Here is a 13,425-nt window from a genome sequence, read left to right on the forward strand (position 1 = left end):
TCACTGAGCTTTCATCCTTGCGCTCAATTACAACAAGGCCTTGGCCTGTGCTGAATACGTGCTGTAGTTTCCAAATCGTCCACATTCAGTGTTTAGTATGTGATACATATTTTTTTAACTATCTTGATTTATAAAACATGTCACCCCAAACTGGCATCAGAACCTTAGTAACAAAATTCATATTTGGAGTAAGAATTTTTTCAAGCACTTTACTATATGCGGTTAGACACCGTCAGCTACTTGTTCTTATTTTAAATGGGGCCTGCAGCTTCCTCTGTAATGAGACAAAGATGCAGAGCTGGACCTTGGAGTCTGGGTGCTTGCTGTACACCAGTGAGGACCTGAGATCATGCTGCCAGTGTCTCCTCATGTGCCTTAGGAGATCTGCAACAGGTGCTGAAAATGGGAAAAAAAATCTAGAAACCTTTGATAAGAAAGTGAGAAAATAAATCAGGAGAAAGCCAAATGTTCCCATCTGTAGTTGATGGAGAAGTGAAATGTGTGAGCCTTTAAAGGGATTACCCACTGTAAGTGGGGAAGAAGTGGTTTAAGCATCTGTTACAGTGTTGTTTAGGATGCCAGGCTTTCCAGTTGAACAAAGACATGACTTTTGAGTTATGAGAAGCTTGGTGACATGCCTCAGTGGTTACTGTTTTGAGTGGAAGCATGGATAGCCTTGGTGTCTAGCCTCCAGTGCTGGCTTTCCTCTCTCTCTTGTGGTTAACACCGAGAATGGCAATAGCTGCAGTAGAGGCAGTTTTTACCAAAGTTTGAAATAAATTACCTCGTTGCTCGCATTTGGAGCCAGTGAGCTTGTAGTTGGTTTGAAAGGGCAGCAGGGCGACTCGGGGTTACGGAGTGACATATTTAAAATGGGATCATTGTGAGTAAGAGTCTGCAGGGGATTTAGGGAGCTTAATCACAATCCTGTGTGATTACTCTGCAAGGACAGGAAATGCCAAATAAGCATGCTTCTTTCCCAGCCTGCTCTTAGACACACACTCTGCCACTGATACAAAATTCCAGTTCACGCATTTGTTTAGTAACAATTGTAGGATGTTCAGGATTTCATTGGGTTTGGCTACTCACAGGATGCCTCGTCCCAAGCCTTAGACTCCCTTTCTCTACAAGAATTTCCCCCTCAGCTTTCTTGCTTGCAGCTGAGACAGGGAGTCACTTGGCACAGATCACACTGGCTATTTCCAGCTGATAGATGCTTTGAGACCAAGAGATAGGTAGCTGCCTGTGTAGTTACTAAGTAAGCGTACATGGATTTCTAGAAAACTGTATAGTGTTCACTTAGTTGTGATAGTATGTCAGTGCCTTATTAATGGAATATTTTTCAATCTGGAGCAGGACCAAACCCCATGTTTGGGGAGATGAGTTTTTGTCTCCAGTACATGCATTTGCAAATGTCTGAATGCCGCCGTGCACAGGATGGACATAACCAGTAGTTGCAAGGACTTTCTGCTAGACCAGATGGATATTCAAGTTAAGTGTCAGTTTGTGATGGATGACAGAAAGGGCAGGTGACGTTCTGAAGTAAAGGAGAGAATCAGGATTTTGGTCTCCCTCCTGCCAGGAGTTGGTAGATGAGGCAGAGACTGTCATCTTGTATAGGGGAAAAAGATCTCACCAGGCTTGCTTGGAAGTAGTGGAGATGAGGTACAGACCATAGAGACAGGCTTAGCTGCTGCCTTTGATTCCTCTTTCTGATGCTGTGACTGTAGCACCTCTGGTTCTGAAACATATCAGTGGGGCTTAAGAAACTGGCTTTGTTTTGCAGGCCAAGATTGAGAAAGGAATGGGGGAAAAAAATTCAACTTTCCAAATACACAGTCCTTTCTAAAACTTGAGGTTCTGCTTTAGATCCTGTCTTAGTCTTCTGATTAGCTTATGCCAGCCTTACTGCAGCTGCTGAAGCAAGAAGTTTGGGTTACTTCTGCTAGGAGTTGGCTTCCTTGTTTTAGGTAATTAACTGAGAGTTCATATGTCCTAAAATCTGAGCCCTAGTGGAACTGAGTCATGGCTGGCAGTCTGCTCAGCGTCTCGTTGTGTGGGTTTCCTTTGTGATTGGGTGACAGAGAAAATGACAGCTTTGTTCCCATTTAGTTCAGTTTTTGCCAAAGGTGATCATACTGGGGTCCTGATCGTGGTGATCCTGGGGTCATGACAAAGCCTGAACTTCAGCAGCAAAATACCTTCTCTTAATGGTATTACGTTTTTGACATTTTTTTTTTTCCCTTTCACAGGCCTTAGAATCCAAATTAGCTGCTTGCAGAAATTTTGCAAAGGACCAGGCATCACGGAAATCCTACATTTCAGGGAACGTTAACAGCGGGATGATGAATAGCAATGGCACAAAGTACCCTCATCCAGGGCATACTTCTTTCTTCGACAAAGGGTAAGTAAGGGTATATTTTTTGCCCTAAAGGGGAGTGTGTTTCAGAATGCTACTTGGAGCAGAAGTTTTTCGTGGCTTGTCTTTAGCCCACCACACCTTTCATCCTATAGGACAAATAATTTTGTGGAACCAAGTCTCAAGGGGATGGGGAGGGTGACAGTGCTGATTTCTGTAAACCAAAGAGAAAAGCAAGCATGATTGTCTCTTAGCTGGTAGGATGTCAGTGCCTGTTCTGTCCCTCTGCTACATAATCTCTTTGTGGCGGCATCTCAGCTAATACAAAAACCCCGGGCAGCAAACTTGCTAGTGAAGTGAACGTGCTCTTTAAAAGGATCTCAAGTAAGTAGTGGTGGAGTTGCCATAGCTACCGGTGCACTCGTGTGTGGGGAAGTACATTAACCGCAAATCTGGAGATTCCCTTGGTGAGCACAGCTGAGTGCAGGCAGCAAATGCTCACTTGGAGGGAGGTGCCCTGTTTGCTCTACTTCCCTCTCTATTAGGGGAGAAGAAAATGTCATTAACAGCGTCATTCTGGCTGATCGAGGGGGCAGCTGCCTCCATGCTGGCTGCGCTGTGTGTCAGCTATGAAGCCAGAAACTGCTTTCACAGGAAAAACTACCCCATGTGTCTTCCATGATTCGCCCATGGTCAGACCTTCCTGTGGGATAATGGGAAGTGGTTCGGCAGGAGGATTTTCCCACGGTCCCTCATAACACAGAGCTCCATGGTTGTATGAGGAGCGCTGAGGAGTGGGGCAAACAGCACAGTGCTCCTCCAGTGCTAGCACAGTGGTACTGTGAGCTTTGCTTGGTGTCACTGGGCAAAACACCCTCTGTGCTCCCTGCACAGTAGTAGTCTTCCATGCTAAACCTCAAGCCAATGCAATTTAATGCTAATATTCAGCACATCCTCAATCCAGAATTTATTTTAGAGAATAAAATGAGCTGTTACCAACCTGAAGAGTGCCATATACAGAGCAGGGAAGCTGAGCTTCCTACAATCATCCTCATTTGAGCTGAATCGTGTTGCTATGTGGGTAGCAGAGCAAACTGCATCTTGGAAACTGGCATTCAGAGTTTTTAGAGCCACTGTTGTTTGCTGTTTCTGGAAAGGAAGAGTTCGGAGACTTAACAAAGGCAGTGTCACATGCAAACTGGACAGACCTTTGGATTGTCTGTATACTGTAAGGCTATCTGGGGTCTGTGCATCACCACGGCAGTGCTCATGCTTGCAGTGCACAGGCTACATTTCAGGTGCAAGCTGTCAGGGTAGTTGCTAGGGAGAGATTATAGCTGTTCTTAGGAGGCAGCATGGCTATATTGAGTTGTGGTGTGACGAATAAGCTGATTGCTGTGTGGGGTGGGGGTTACTTTTAATTATCCAGATTGTCATCACACTTGTTATCTGTGCTGGCTGCCTGGAGTTAGGAGCAGGTTGTAGCTGAAAAAGGCTTAGAAACCCAGCCTCCTGAAAGATAACTTCTACAGCAGAGTTGGAGGATGTTAGTGGGCTGGAAAAGGGGGTGGAAATGACTGTTGTGCTTATCTGCAAGTAGTTGGAGATCCCTGCATGGCCCTGCTGTCCCACCCTCCTCCTCTGCACCCCCATATGCTGTTCACAGTGGGGTTGGTGGCCCATGCCTCTCCCCTTACATCGACTCCTGCTCTGCCTTGCTGCCCCTGATGAGGTCTGTGCTGTGTACATATCTCCATGGCTGCTATGTAAAACCTGTATAACTTTGTCTGCACATGTAAGCTAAACCAAGCTGTTGCCTAAATGAGGTCAGCCCCATCGTGCCCGGACACTGTAGCAGCAGCCGAGCTCCCAGCCCTGCTGGCATGCGTTGCTGGCAGGCATCGGATCCAGAGTGTGCTGTGGTGGCTGGGCATGAGGGACTGAATCGAGGCATGCCCTTTCTTCTCCCCTCCCCTCCTCTTTCTCCAGCCCCTGTACTCTCCTCCCTGCCCCTGATTGTTGCTGGAGCCTGAAACAGCCATGTGTCATCATAGATCCTATCCAATCTGCAGACAGTGCCTAAAGAACAGCCGTTTGTTGGGTGGTGGGATTGGGACAGAGGTAACTCAGCCACAGCATTACAGTTCCATTTACTTTCCTTCCTCTGCCATTTTGTTGGTTAAAATGTTTAACAAGTCTCCATCTTCCATTAAACACCTGCTCTTCATTTGCTGAGTGGAGCTGAGCAGGCAGCTGAAGACAGTGATAGGCAGGAGCTGGCATAGGGAGCATTGCTTTAGGGGAGGCCTGGAGGACAGCTGGGCTTGCACCAAAGCTTTGCTGGAGAATTGGAAGAGTCAGGACTTACCTACTTTTTTTAAAACGCAACCATGTCTGGTGTAAGATTAGTTTCCCACAGACTAGTTCCTTCAGGAACATGCTGATTCTGTCTAGATGCCAGAGCATGGCAGAACAGTACCTGAGGGTGTTCTCAGATAGGTACTTGTTTTTTGCTGTTGTAATTGTTCTTAATTGGTTATTAACTTCGATCCAGTTGGGGAACAAAATGGCTCTGACCTTGATGGGCTCTGCAGCGGCCTGGCACTTGAACAGCAGGAACAGCAGAGCTGAGACAGCATGTGAGCCAACGTGGGCCGTTTGTTCCTTGGGGCACTAACTCCTTGTTCACTGCTCCCTCGCTTCCCTTCCTACACTCTTGAGTGACAAAGCCCTTGTAGCTGTTGTTTATTCTTAGGTTATTTTTGTGAATCTCCTGGGCTTTGTTTTAATAAAACAAGCTAAAGTTTGACTGTGAGGAGTGCCTCCGCTTGCACCCTTCTAGCAGTCTCGAGAAGCATGTAGGTACATTTACACAGTGGACATTGTTATCCACAACCCTGATCATAATACATCAGGATGTGAAATCGGGGTCTTCTTTCTGTTCCCTAGTCCACCTTATAAAAAAGTGTCCCTGGAAAAGAGGGAACTGTGGGTAACTCAGATGCAGGTGAGTAATCCTGTGCCCTGTAATGTGCTTTGCAATGCTCTAGGCTTTTATCCGAGTCATGCGCCTGCAGCAGTGGAGTGTGGTGGAAGTGCCAGTTGTCACTGAAATAGGACCCCTTGCCCGCCCGTGCAGAGCAGAGTCTTGTTATGCAGAGGTCAAAGATGAGAGGTCTGGTGAGGTTTAGTTTTAGCACCTTTGCTTTGCCCCATTTCTTGCATCCAGGGTTATGCCCGAGAATGTCTTTACTGTGTGCATAAACTGTTTCAATTTTTCTCCACTAGGCGTGAAAAGGTCATATTCCCCACCTTGGTCATGGGTAAATGAATTCATTTGCAATGATAAGCTGCATGCATTTTAACTTGGTGCTTGGAGTTGCAGAGCTGGTGGTTATGCTAACTGCATGAGGTAGTTCTCTTAGCATTATAAACTAATAGTCCATGATCAAAGCCTGAGGCTATAATCTCTCTCTTTTGCCTTACTTTAGATAAACTTCTCTGGTGCTGTTACCTGTTGCAACCACAAGATTGAGTGCTGCTTGCTTTCTTGATCTAATTAATATTTCTTCAAATACATGCATGTTTCTCATTGAATCCGTTACATCAGAGATAGAGGATGAAGTATTGCTGCTGTTAATTTAGTTAATTTTGAAAGTTAGTTTGCCCTTTGGTCGTGTTTTTCCTTCAACATTTTGTTGACTGTTGGCTTGCTGATGCTCAGTTGCCGTGGTTCTGGCTAATGAGAAAGCAAACAAAAGCACAGATGTGCTGGAAGCTGGCCAGGGTTACAGAGCAGGGGGAGAGGACGGTGTGGTCTGAAGCGTATGGGTAGAGACAGTGCTGCTCCTGCTCGGTGTCACCACCCCTGCCCAGCACAGCTGTGCCAGCTGGAACCACCCGGGGTGGCACAGTCATGCCAGCAAGGCTGCGCAGGTACCGGTGTCACGGGCTCTGTGGGAGGGGACCCTGCAGCACAGGGACTCAGTGCAGGCAAGGCCTGCACCATCTAAGGGTCGGGCTAGTCTCACTCACCTGTCTCTCCAGGGAGCATGGAGGGTTCCCCATGCTATCGAAAAGTCCAGGTCCCTACCAGCCTAATCTGCCACAGCCTTGTCCCCATCCTCCTCTTCTCCGTGCTGGGCATTCCTCTACCTCGTGTTGTTACTGCTGCTTGAGAGAGTAAGTGATGTGTTTTAAAGCACTGACCTGCCTGAAAAATCACTTTTCCTCTTGTTTTCTTGCGGGGCTGGTCTCCAAGTATGTTTTGACCACATCCATTTACTCCTCAGGCTGGGCTATTCAGCTACAGGAGAATCTTCTGCTGAGGTTTTGTTGGATACTTAATGTTGAGGGAGTCTTGGAGATAAGGTGCTAAGTACAGCTTGAAATACAGTTTAATGAGTAAAAAAATCTATCTTTAGCAATCAGGGCAGAGAGAGCAGTTGGAAATGGGCACAAAGTCCACACCACTGTAGGGACCGACAGTCAGAAACATCCATCAGAAACCACTGCAGGGAGAGTTTCCAGCAGAGACTGGTGCTTTCCACTCCATTTGAAGCACCAGAGCCTGGTTTCTCAGGAAGTCCAGAGCAAGGGCACAGCGTGGGCCCCACAGAGTGGGTTGGGTCTGAGGGATATGGAAATGAGGCAGAAGCAGGAGGCAAGTGATCTGGCTGGATTAATCACTGCGGGCAGGTCTCCAGGCCGTCAGGCAGCATCAGCTCTGTGCAGCAGCCCCGTGTGTGTGCCAGGCCTGGGCAGAGTGGCTAAAGGCTGGAGCGATGCGTGTGCTCCTCCTGGTGCTGTCTGAGACCTTGAAGACCAAGGACAAGGACTTCTCTTCCCAGCTCACTTCTGGGAAGTTAGGCACCAGTCATCCAGCACATTTTATTTGTTATGTTTTACAGTTGCTCTGTTTAATGTCTTTTATTTTCCTTTGACTGCAGTAATGCTGATTTCTTTCCCCTTTTTTGTGCATTTTCGTGTTAGCAACATAAATCCATGGCTGGGTAAGACCTCAGCAAGCTCAGCCATAATGCCAGCTTTCAGTATCCCCCCAGTTGCTGCTACTATTTGAAGCCTTTTCCTGTGCCCAACTTACTGAAGTGCCTTTCAGCAAATCAGAGCCACTGCTTTATCTTTATTTCTGATCTGAGGGCAAGTTTAGGCTGGTAGGATGCAGTGAGCAATGCAGGTAACTGACTCCAGGAGCTGATCCTGGGAGAAGCTGCTACAAATAAGCACTCTGTGCTGCTTTCCTGCTTTATTTTTTTAATTAGCAAACAATGGGGAAACCTCAAAAGGCTTCTAAATGGGATTTCTATCTTTTCCAGCTTCAGCAGAAACCCTTCTTATGTCTCCCTTGGGCATTGTAGTGCTGTCAGCACTCCACACCTTGTGCTGTTTAACACTTGTAACACTTAAGAGTACTCATCCTCTTGCTGCCCTGGCTCTGCAATGGGGTTTGGTTGCCCTTTTTGTTTTGGGCATCACTGGATTATTTGTGACACAGGTGATTTAGGCAGAGTCCTGTCATGTCTGTGTGGCATCTGTGCTGAGAATCTGATGGCTTTGTGGCTTCTGGCCTTGTTGCTGTACCTGTGGGAGATGGAAAAGGGCACCCAAGCTCCTAAATGTGCATCTGAGCAGGAGCTGAGGAGGGTTAGAAATGTGTCATTTCATTTAAAAGAAGAAACTGCCTGCAGAGGCAGGTCCATCAGATGGCAACAGCTGCAGGGAGGCGTTCTTCCCACCAGCAGAGCTTGGGTGCTGGAAACCCAGTTTGGGAGCATTTGGTGCCCCAGAAACAGCAATACTCGAGAAGTTTGTATTGCTTGGTTTGGCCCGTTCCTGGTGTAGTGCTACGTGCTAATGCCACGCGTTGGGTTTTGATTCAAATCTGTCACATCAAGGAGGTGGATAGGTGGTGGTATGGAAATGCCTGGTGGCGAGGAAGGCAGCTCGCTTGGTGCAGAGAGGAATAACGTGCCAAGGTTTGAGTGCTGTGAGGACGTGGCCCCTTCTGCCTGGCCTCATGCAGTGCTTCAGGGGATCGCCGGGTTGCAAGGACAGGCTGTGTGGGGAAGGGTGGCACCTGCTGTGGGCTTGAAAGGGATCAGTTGTCCTCTCCAGCCTGCCTGTCCCACCGTGCTGCGCTGGAGGCGGCACAGCTGGGAGGTCCCAGTGGAGACCGGTGCTTGTTCAGCTGAGCTGCAGACCCGCCTGGCCTGCCCAGCATGCTGGCATTGGCTGAGCCACATCCTGCATGTGGCAGGAGCCGGGCACTGTCCCACAGTGTCTGTCAGTCGCAAAGAGCAGCTCTGAATTTAGTGCAGGAAATGTGACAATTCTGTAGAGTTTGGCTTCAACATGACTCATCAAACACAAGCACTTCCAGGCTGCTGATGTTGAATGTCACTTTTCTCTAACCCTTTCAAGAGGGAGCAAATTACCACGTTTTAATCCTGGTTGGTGTTGGGTGTTGTTTGGTTTTGTTTTTGTTTTTGTTTTTTTTCTCGCTGTCCTACTTGGCAGGGGTGCTTTCTAGCTGATAACTAATTTGCAGAGTTATGTCGGGATCAGGTTGGCTTCATGCCCCTTCATCCAAATGTGAGTAGCAAAATACATCTGCCCCTAAGGCTGTTCCAACAGCTTTTTATTGCATGCAGCCAGGGAGGCACTTGCTTTTTGAAAAGCATCAAAGCAACACTCAAATGGGAGTTAAAGTTTCCAGCATAATGGGGAGGAGTTGGGAAAGGTGGTTTCTCCCTGCTCTGACCCTGGTGTTGGGATGTGCTTCAGGCTGTGCTAGTGTGGATGTTTAACAGCAACAAAGGTAAAGGAAGCAGCCTGGTCCTGTACGGCACTGAGCTGTGTTACCATGGGAATCTGTCCTTGCTAGCAAGTGTTGAGATTTGAGCTCTTCATCTGCTCTTCTGGAAGGATTTTGTAACTGCCCAGTGCAACAGCAGCAGCCTCCTGGGTTTGCTGGCAAGGTTTTTGCATCCCTGATCCAGGAGATGCAAGGTCACCAGTGAATATAAGCCACACAGGAGTGGTGTGCCATGTGAAAGTGAGTGTGGAAACAGCCCTGCGCTGTCCTGGGGACACTGTCATGAGCCACCCATGCATGAGCTGATGGCACATTGGTCCCATAGGCAGTGATGGCAGTGAGGGGGATGTGCTCCTCTGAGCACTTGCACCGGGTGCAGCCTGGAACCCCAGAGCCACTAGCTCCCGGTGGGCTTTTTCCTCATCAGTAGAGCCCTCACACTTCTTTTTCTTCTTGCTTTTACTCACCGCAGCTCGCTGATCTAAGCAGCAAAGCCTGTCTCCTGAAGTGTCCCTTCTCACAAATGTAGCTGTGCCAGGAGAGATCCAAATGGCATCTTCTGGGGTGCTGGTGGTTCAGGCAGAGCTGGTGAAGTGCTGCAGAGGCTCTTGGGAGCAGACCGACATTGAGGCGAGGACCTTTCTGCCTTGCCGGGGTGTGGGGCCTCTCCCCCCACCTTTGGTATTACAAACCTGACCATGAGGGCAGGGTGCTGGTTCTGGGACAACGCTGGGGGTGGACTTGCTGTCCTGATACAGGGATGTAATCACTTCTGGTTGTCAAGGCTGTGATGGTGGTGATCAGCAGATGGTGAGCCTGGGCAGACGCTGTGTGTTGAGCCTAATTACAGAAGATCTGTCAAAGCCATAACAGAGTAGAGATGGAAAAGCTGTTGGACCCATGTGCTCCTCTCCCAACCCACTAGGAAGCCAGGTTCTCCACATCTTCACCTCTCTAACAGCCTGGGGAAGGGGGAAACCTGTGGAACCTGGGGCTGCAGAGGCACCCAGAGTCCCCACTGCACCCTAGCCGGGGGTAGTGTAGTGTAGAGGCAACTGTGCTGTGCTTTAACATGTGCCTGCCTGCTCTCGCAGAGCCCATGCGCCATTGCTCTGTGTGTGTGTGTATGTCCATCCCCACTACTGGGCAGAGCTTGTGTAGCTACCCGTGAAGGACTTGAGGATGCAGCTGGAGTTGACCCCAGCCCTGCTGCACACCCCTGTGTGATGGAGCCGCAGTGCTGCCTGCACAGCCCTGGGGGCTGTGCATTGCTCCCAGGCGTCTGCACTGCTCCCAGGCAAACAGGCAGCAATTAAGAGGGAAGGGGAGCTGATCGTGAGGACCAAGCCTGCAGCACTGCTGTGCCCGGCACCTTCAGCCACATCGACCCGATCGTGTAGCCCCAGCGGGCTCAGGGTCTGCGCAGGAGCCACTTGTCACCCTGGGCTGGTCACCTTGGCCAGCATGTGGTTGCTCCGGACAATGGGTTGAGCACCCACCTATATGTATCCCTGGCTGTGGGTGAGCACCGATTCTTGTAGCCGAAGGTGGGAGCCCTGTTGCGGTCATATGTTGGCCCCACTCCAGCAGCCACCGGGCAGCCACTGTACAGTCAGGGTGACAGATGCAGTGCGGAGGGAGGAGAGGGGTCTGTCTTCCAGCTGCTGGTGATGGGAGAGGTGAGCGGTGCCATCTGCTGGGGCTGCTCATCACTTAACGGCCTATCTCCTGTTGCTTCTCAGGGCAGTAAACGGCTTTGATCAAGGTCCCCCTGGACTGGGAGCCTCTCGACCATCCTCAGCGCCTGGCATGCTCCCCCTGAGCGTATGAGCCTGCGGGAGGTCGTGTTCGGACTTGCGGATGCTTTTCTCAGCCCACCAAGAGAAGAACTGCTCCCGATTCCTCCTCCTGCCCACCCCGCTGGAACACAACCCACACCGTGCTGCCAGAGGAGACCCTGTGCTCGCGGCCCTTCATGTCATGTTAATACAATTTATTTTCTCCTGCTGCTGTAGCGGACGTTCTCTGACTTGGCCCCACACCCTGTGCCGTACAAGCTGAGACACGCAGTGCTCTGTTTCAGAGGATGCAGGAGTCTTGCTCGCCAAACCTTGGCCAGGCGGTCCTCAGCCCCTCGCTTTATCTCTTCTCTAACTTAGGTTTGGCATGATACAAAGGTTGGCCACTCCTCTTAAAGGCTCCCCTTTTCCCTGCCTGATCCAGCATCCTGCTGCTTAGGACGTGCAGCTGCTGCCCTCCCAGTAAGGCTCCAACCTCTTGAAGAGGCCCCGGGTGAGGCTGTGCGATGGCACTTTGGACATTTGCGCCTGGGACTCGGGGCCAGGTACGTGACTCAGTTACTGCAGCTTAATAAATTACTGCCGGGCAGGCGCGTGGCTGTTGTTGCTGGTGCGTGTCCCCCTCCTGCCTCGTGTTGGAGCGGGCAGGGGAGGATGAACATGTCCGGCAGCCCTCCCTGTACGGCCCCGGCTCCAGCTGGCAGCGGTGGCTGTGCACGTCAGCACGGGGTTCCTCGGGGACAGGGAGGGAGGGGTGGAGGTGCTGGGCGGCAGCACACGGGGGGCGATAGTTGCATGTCAGTCGCAACATCAAATGCCCTAGCGTGAGCTGGCAGGGCTGAGCGTCGCTGAAGCATTCTCCCTCAGCGCTCCTGCGCCCGCGCAGCTGTGGGGCAGTGACCTGTTCAGCTGCTGTAGCGTGCTCGTGGGACCCGTGTGCCTGTAGCACAGCTTCCCAGCCCCACTGTACCCGGCCTTCGTCAGTCAAACTTCCATGCACCTCCACAACACGGACTCCGCGAGAGTGTTAGGAAGCCACTAATCCAACTGGCCGCAATGCCCATGAAACCCCCCTCCCAAGACCCTGTAACCATCACAACCACGTTCCGATCTGTGTAATATATGACTGGATGTTACAGCGTCACCTACGGGCTTCTGTGACAGTTTTGGGTGACTGTGTACCTTGTGGGTCTTTCAAGCAACGTATTTGTGCGATTTCTCTGTCTATGTGCCTCGGAGTCGGTGGATTTTTAAAATGAATCAGCAAACCCAGCTGGAGTTTGATCTGTGGGTTTAGAAATCGTCATTCCTGGTCTGGTCCATCACGTTCAGTTGGCTCTGCAGCTCCAAGTTGGTTTATTTACAAGCGCTGAGAAAAACCATTGGCCCCAGCAGAAGGGAGGTGGGAAGTCCCGCCTTGCCGTTAGGGTTTGTGTGGTCCTCCTTTCCTGTGCATCCTCTGCTGCATTTGACTGTTTACATTTGTTTTATTGTACATAGGTTTGTAAACATTATATCTTTGCCTAAGATCTTTGTACATAACTTGGGCTTTGTAGCTTTATTTATTCAAAAATCTATATGGCATGTTTCAATAGGACAGTGTACCATACCACCATGGTGACACAGATCATGATGTGGTTTAAAAAAAAAAACAAACAAAAAGAAATGAGAGTAATCTTCCAAAAATAAAGTTCTTTTAATGTGGAATCAGTGGATTTTGCAGAAACTGTGGCAGTGGCTGTATTTTGTCATATAGTGTTTTCTGCCGTGCCCCAGCAAGGGGCTAGCGGTGCTGCTCTGCGCTGCCACGCAGCTCCTGCTCCCCTTTCTGTCAATTCAATTTGCATGCAGAGGGGAACAGCCGCTGCTGGCACTGGCTCTGCGCAAACACTGTTCCTCAGCTGCAGCCTCTGCTCCTGGCACTGACAGTCCTGGTGCCATGGCTGAGTCCTGGGTTTTGACATGGGATTTGTGGAAGAGCCTGGGGAAGCGTTGGAGGCCTCCAGCTGCAGCTGCTGAGGATTTTTGCCTCCTGGGAGTAGCTGAAAGGTGTTTCCTCTGCAGAACAGCAGCATGCAGGGCTGGAGCCCTCCCCCAGGGTGCTCCTTCCCTTTCCCCTGTGCCTGCTCCCAGCTCTGGCCCCTGCAGCACCCTCGGCTTTGCCTGACACAAAGGTCAGTGCTGCCTCTCACAGGCCACAGGGCTCAGCTCCAGCTGCTCCCAGGACACCACAGTGGAGACCTGACCCTGGGGCACCCAGCACCCGCTGCCCACACACAGCCAGGGAGCCAGGCTGTGGGGTCGGCGCTGCAGGCTCTGCTCTCCTGCTGCTGCGGAGCTGGCTGGCCCTGACCCATCCATGGACAGACACCTGGCAGCACACCTTGTCCCCCACTGGGAATACACTGGCTCCCAGCTCCCTCGGGGAGGCC

At 50.3% G+C, this 13,425-nt stretch overlaps 1 protein-coding gene across 5 annotated transcripts in view; it reads left to right on the forward strand.

The window, feature by feature from the left end:
- The window catches only part of NDEL1 (nudE neurodevelopment protein 1 like 1), a 30,001-nt gene extending 17,305 nt beyond the window's left edge, over nucleotides 1-12,696 (forward strand). For 4 of the 5 annotated variants that reach the window (XM_075044851.1, XM_075044852.1, XM_075044853.1 and 1 more), the window contains exons 8-9: nucleotides 2,253-2,404; nucleotides 10,937-12,696. In XM_075044851.1, the coding sequence (XP_074900952.1) occupies nucleotides 2,253-2,404; nucleotides 10,937-11,024 (240 nt within the window). In that variant the 3' untranslated portion in view covers nucleotides 11,025-12,696. Of the gene's footprint in view, nucleotides 1-2,252; nucleotides 2,405-5,647; nucleotides 5,683-10,936 lie in introns of all 5 variants that reach the window. The other variant, XM_075044855.1, reaches the window with a different exon arrangement.
- The last annotated feature ends 729 nt before the right edge of the window (nucleotides 12,697-13,425 follow it).

Source organism: Buteo buteo, chromosome 13, assembly GCF_964188355.1.
Source record: "Buteo buteo chromosome 13, bButBut1.hap1.1, whole genome shotgun sequence".
Lineage (NCBI taxonomy): Eukaryota > Metazoa > Chordata > Aves > Accipitriformes > Accipitridae > Buteo > Buteo buteo.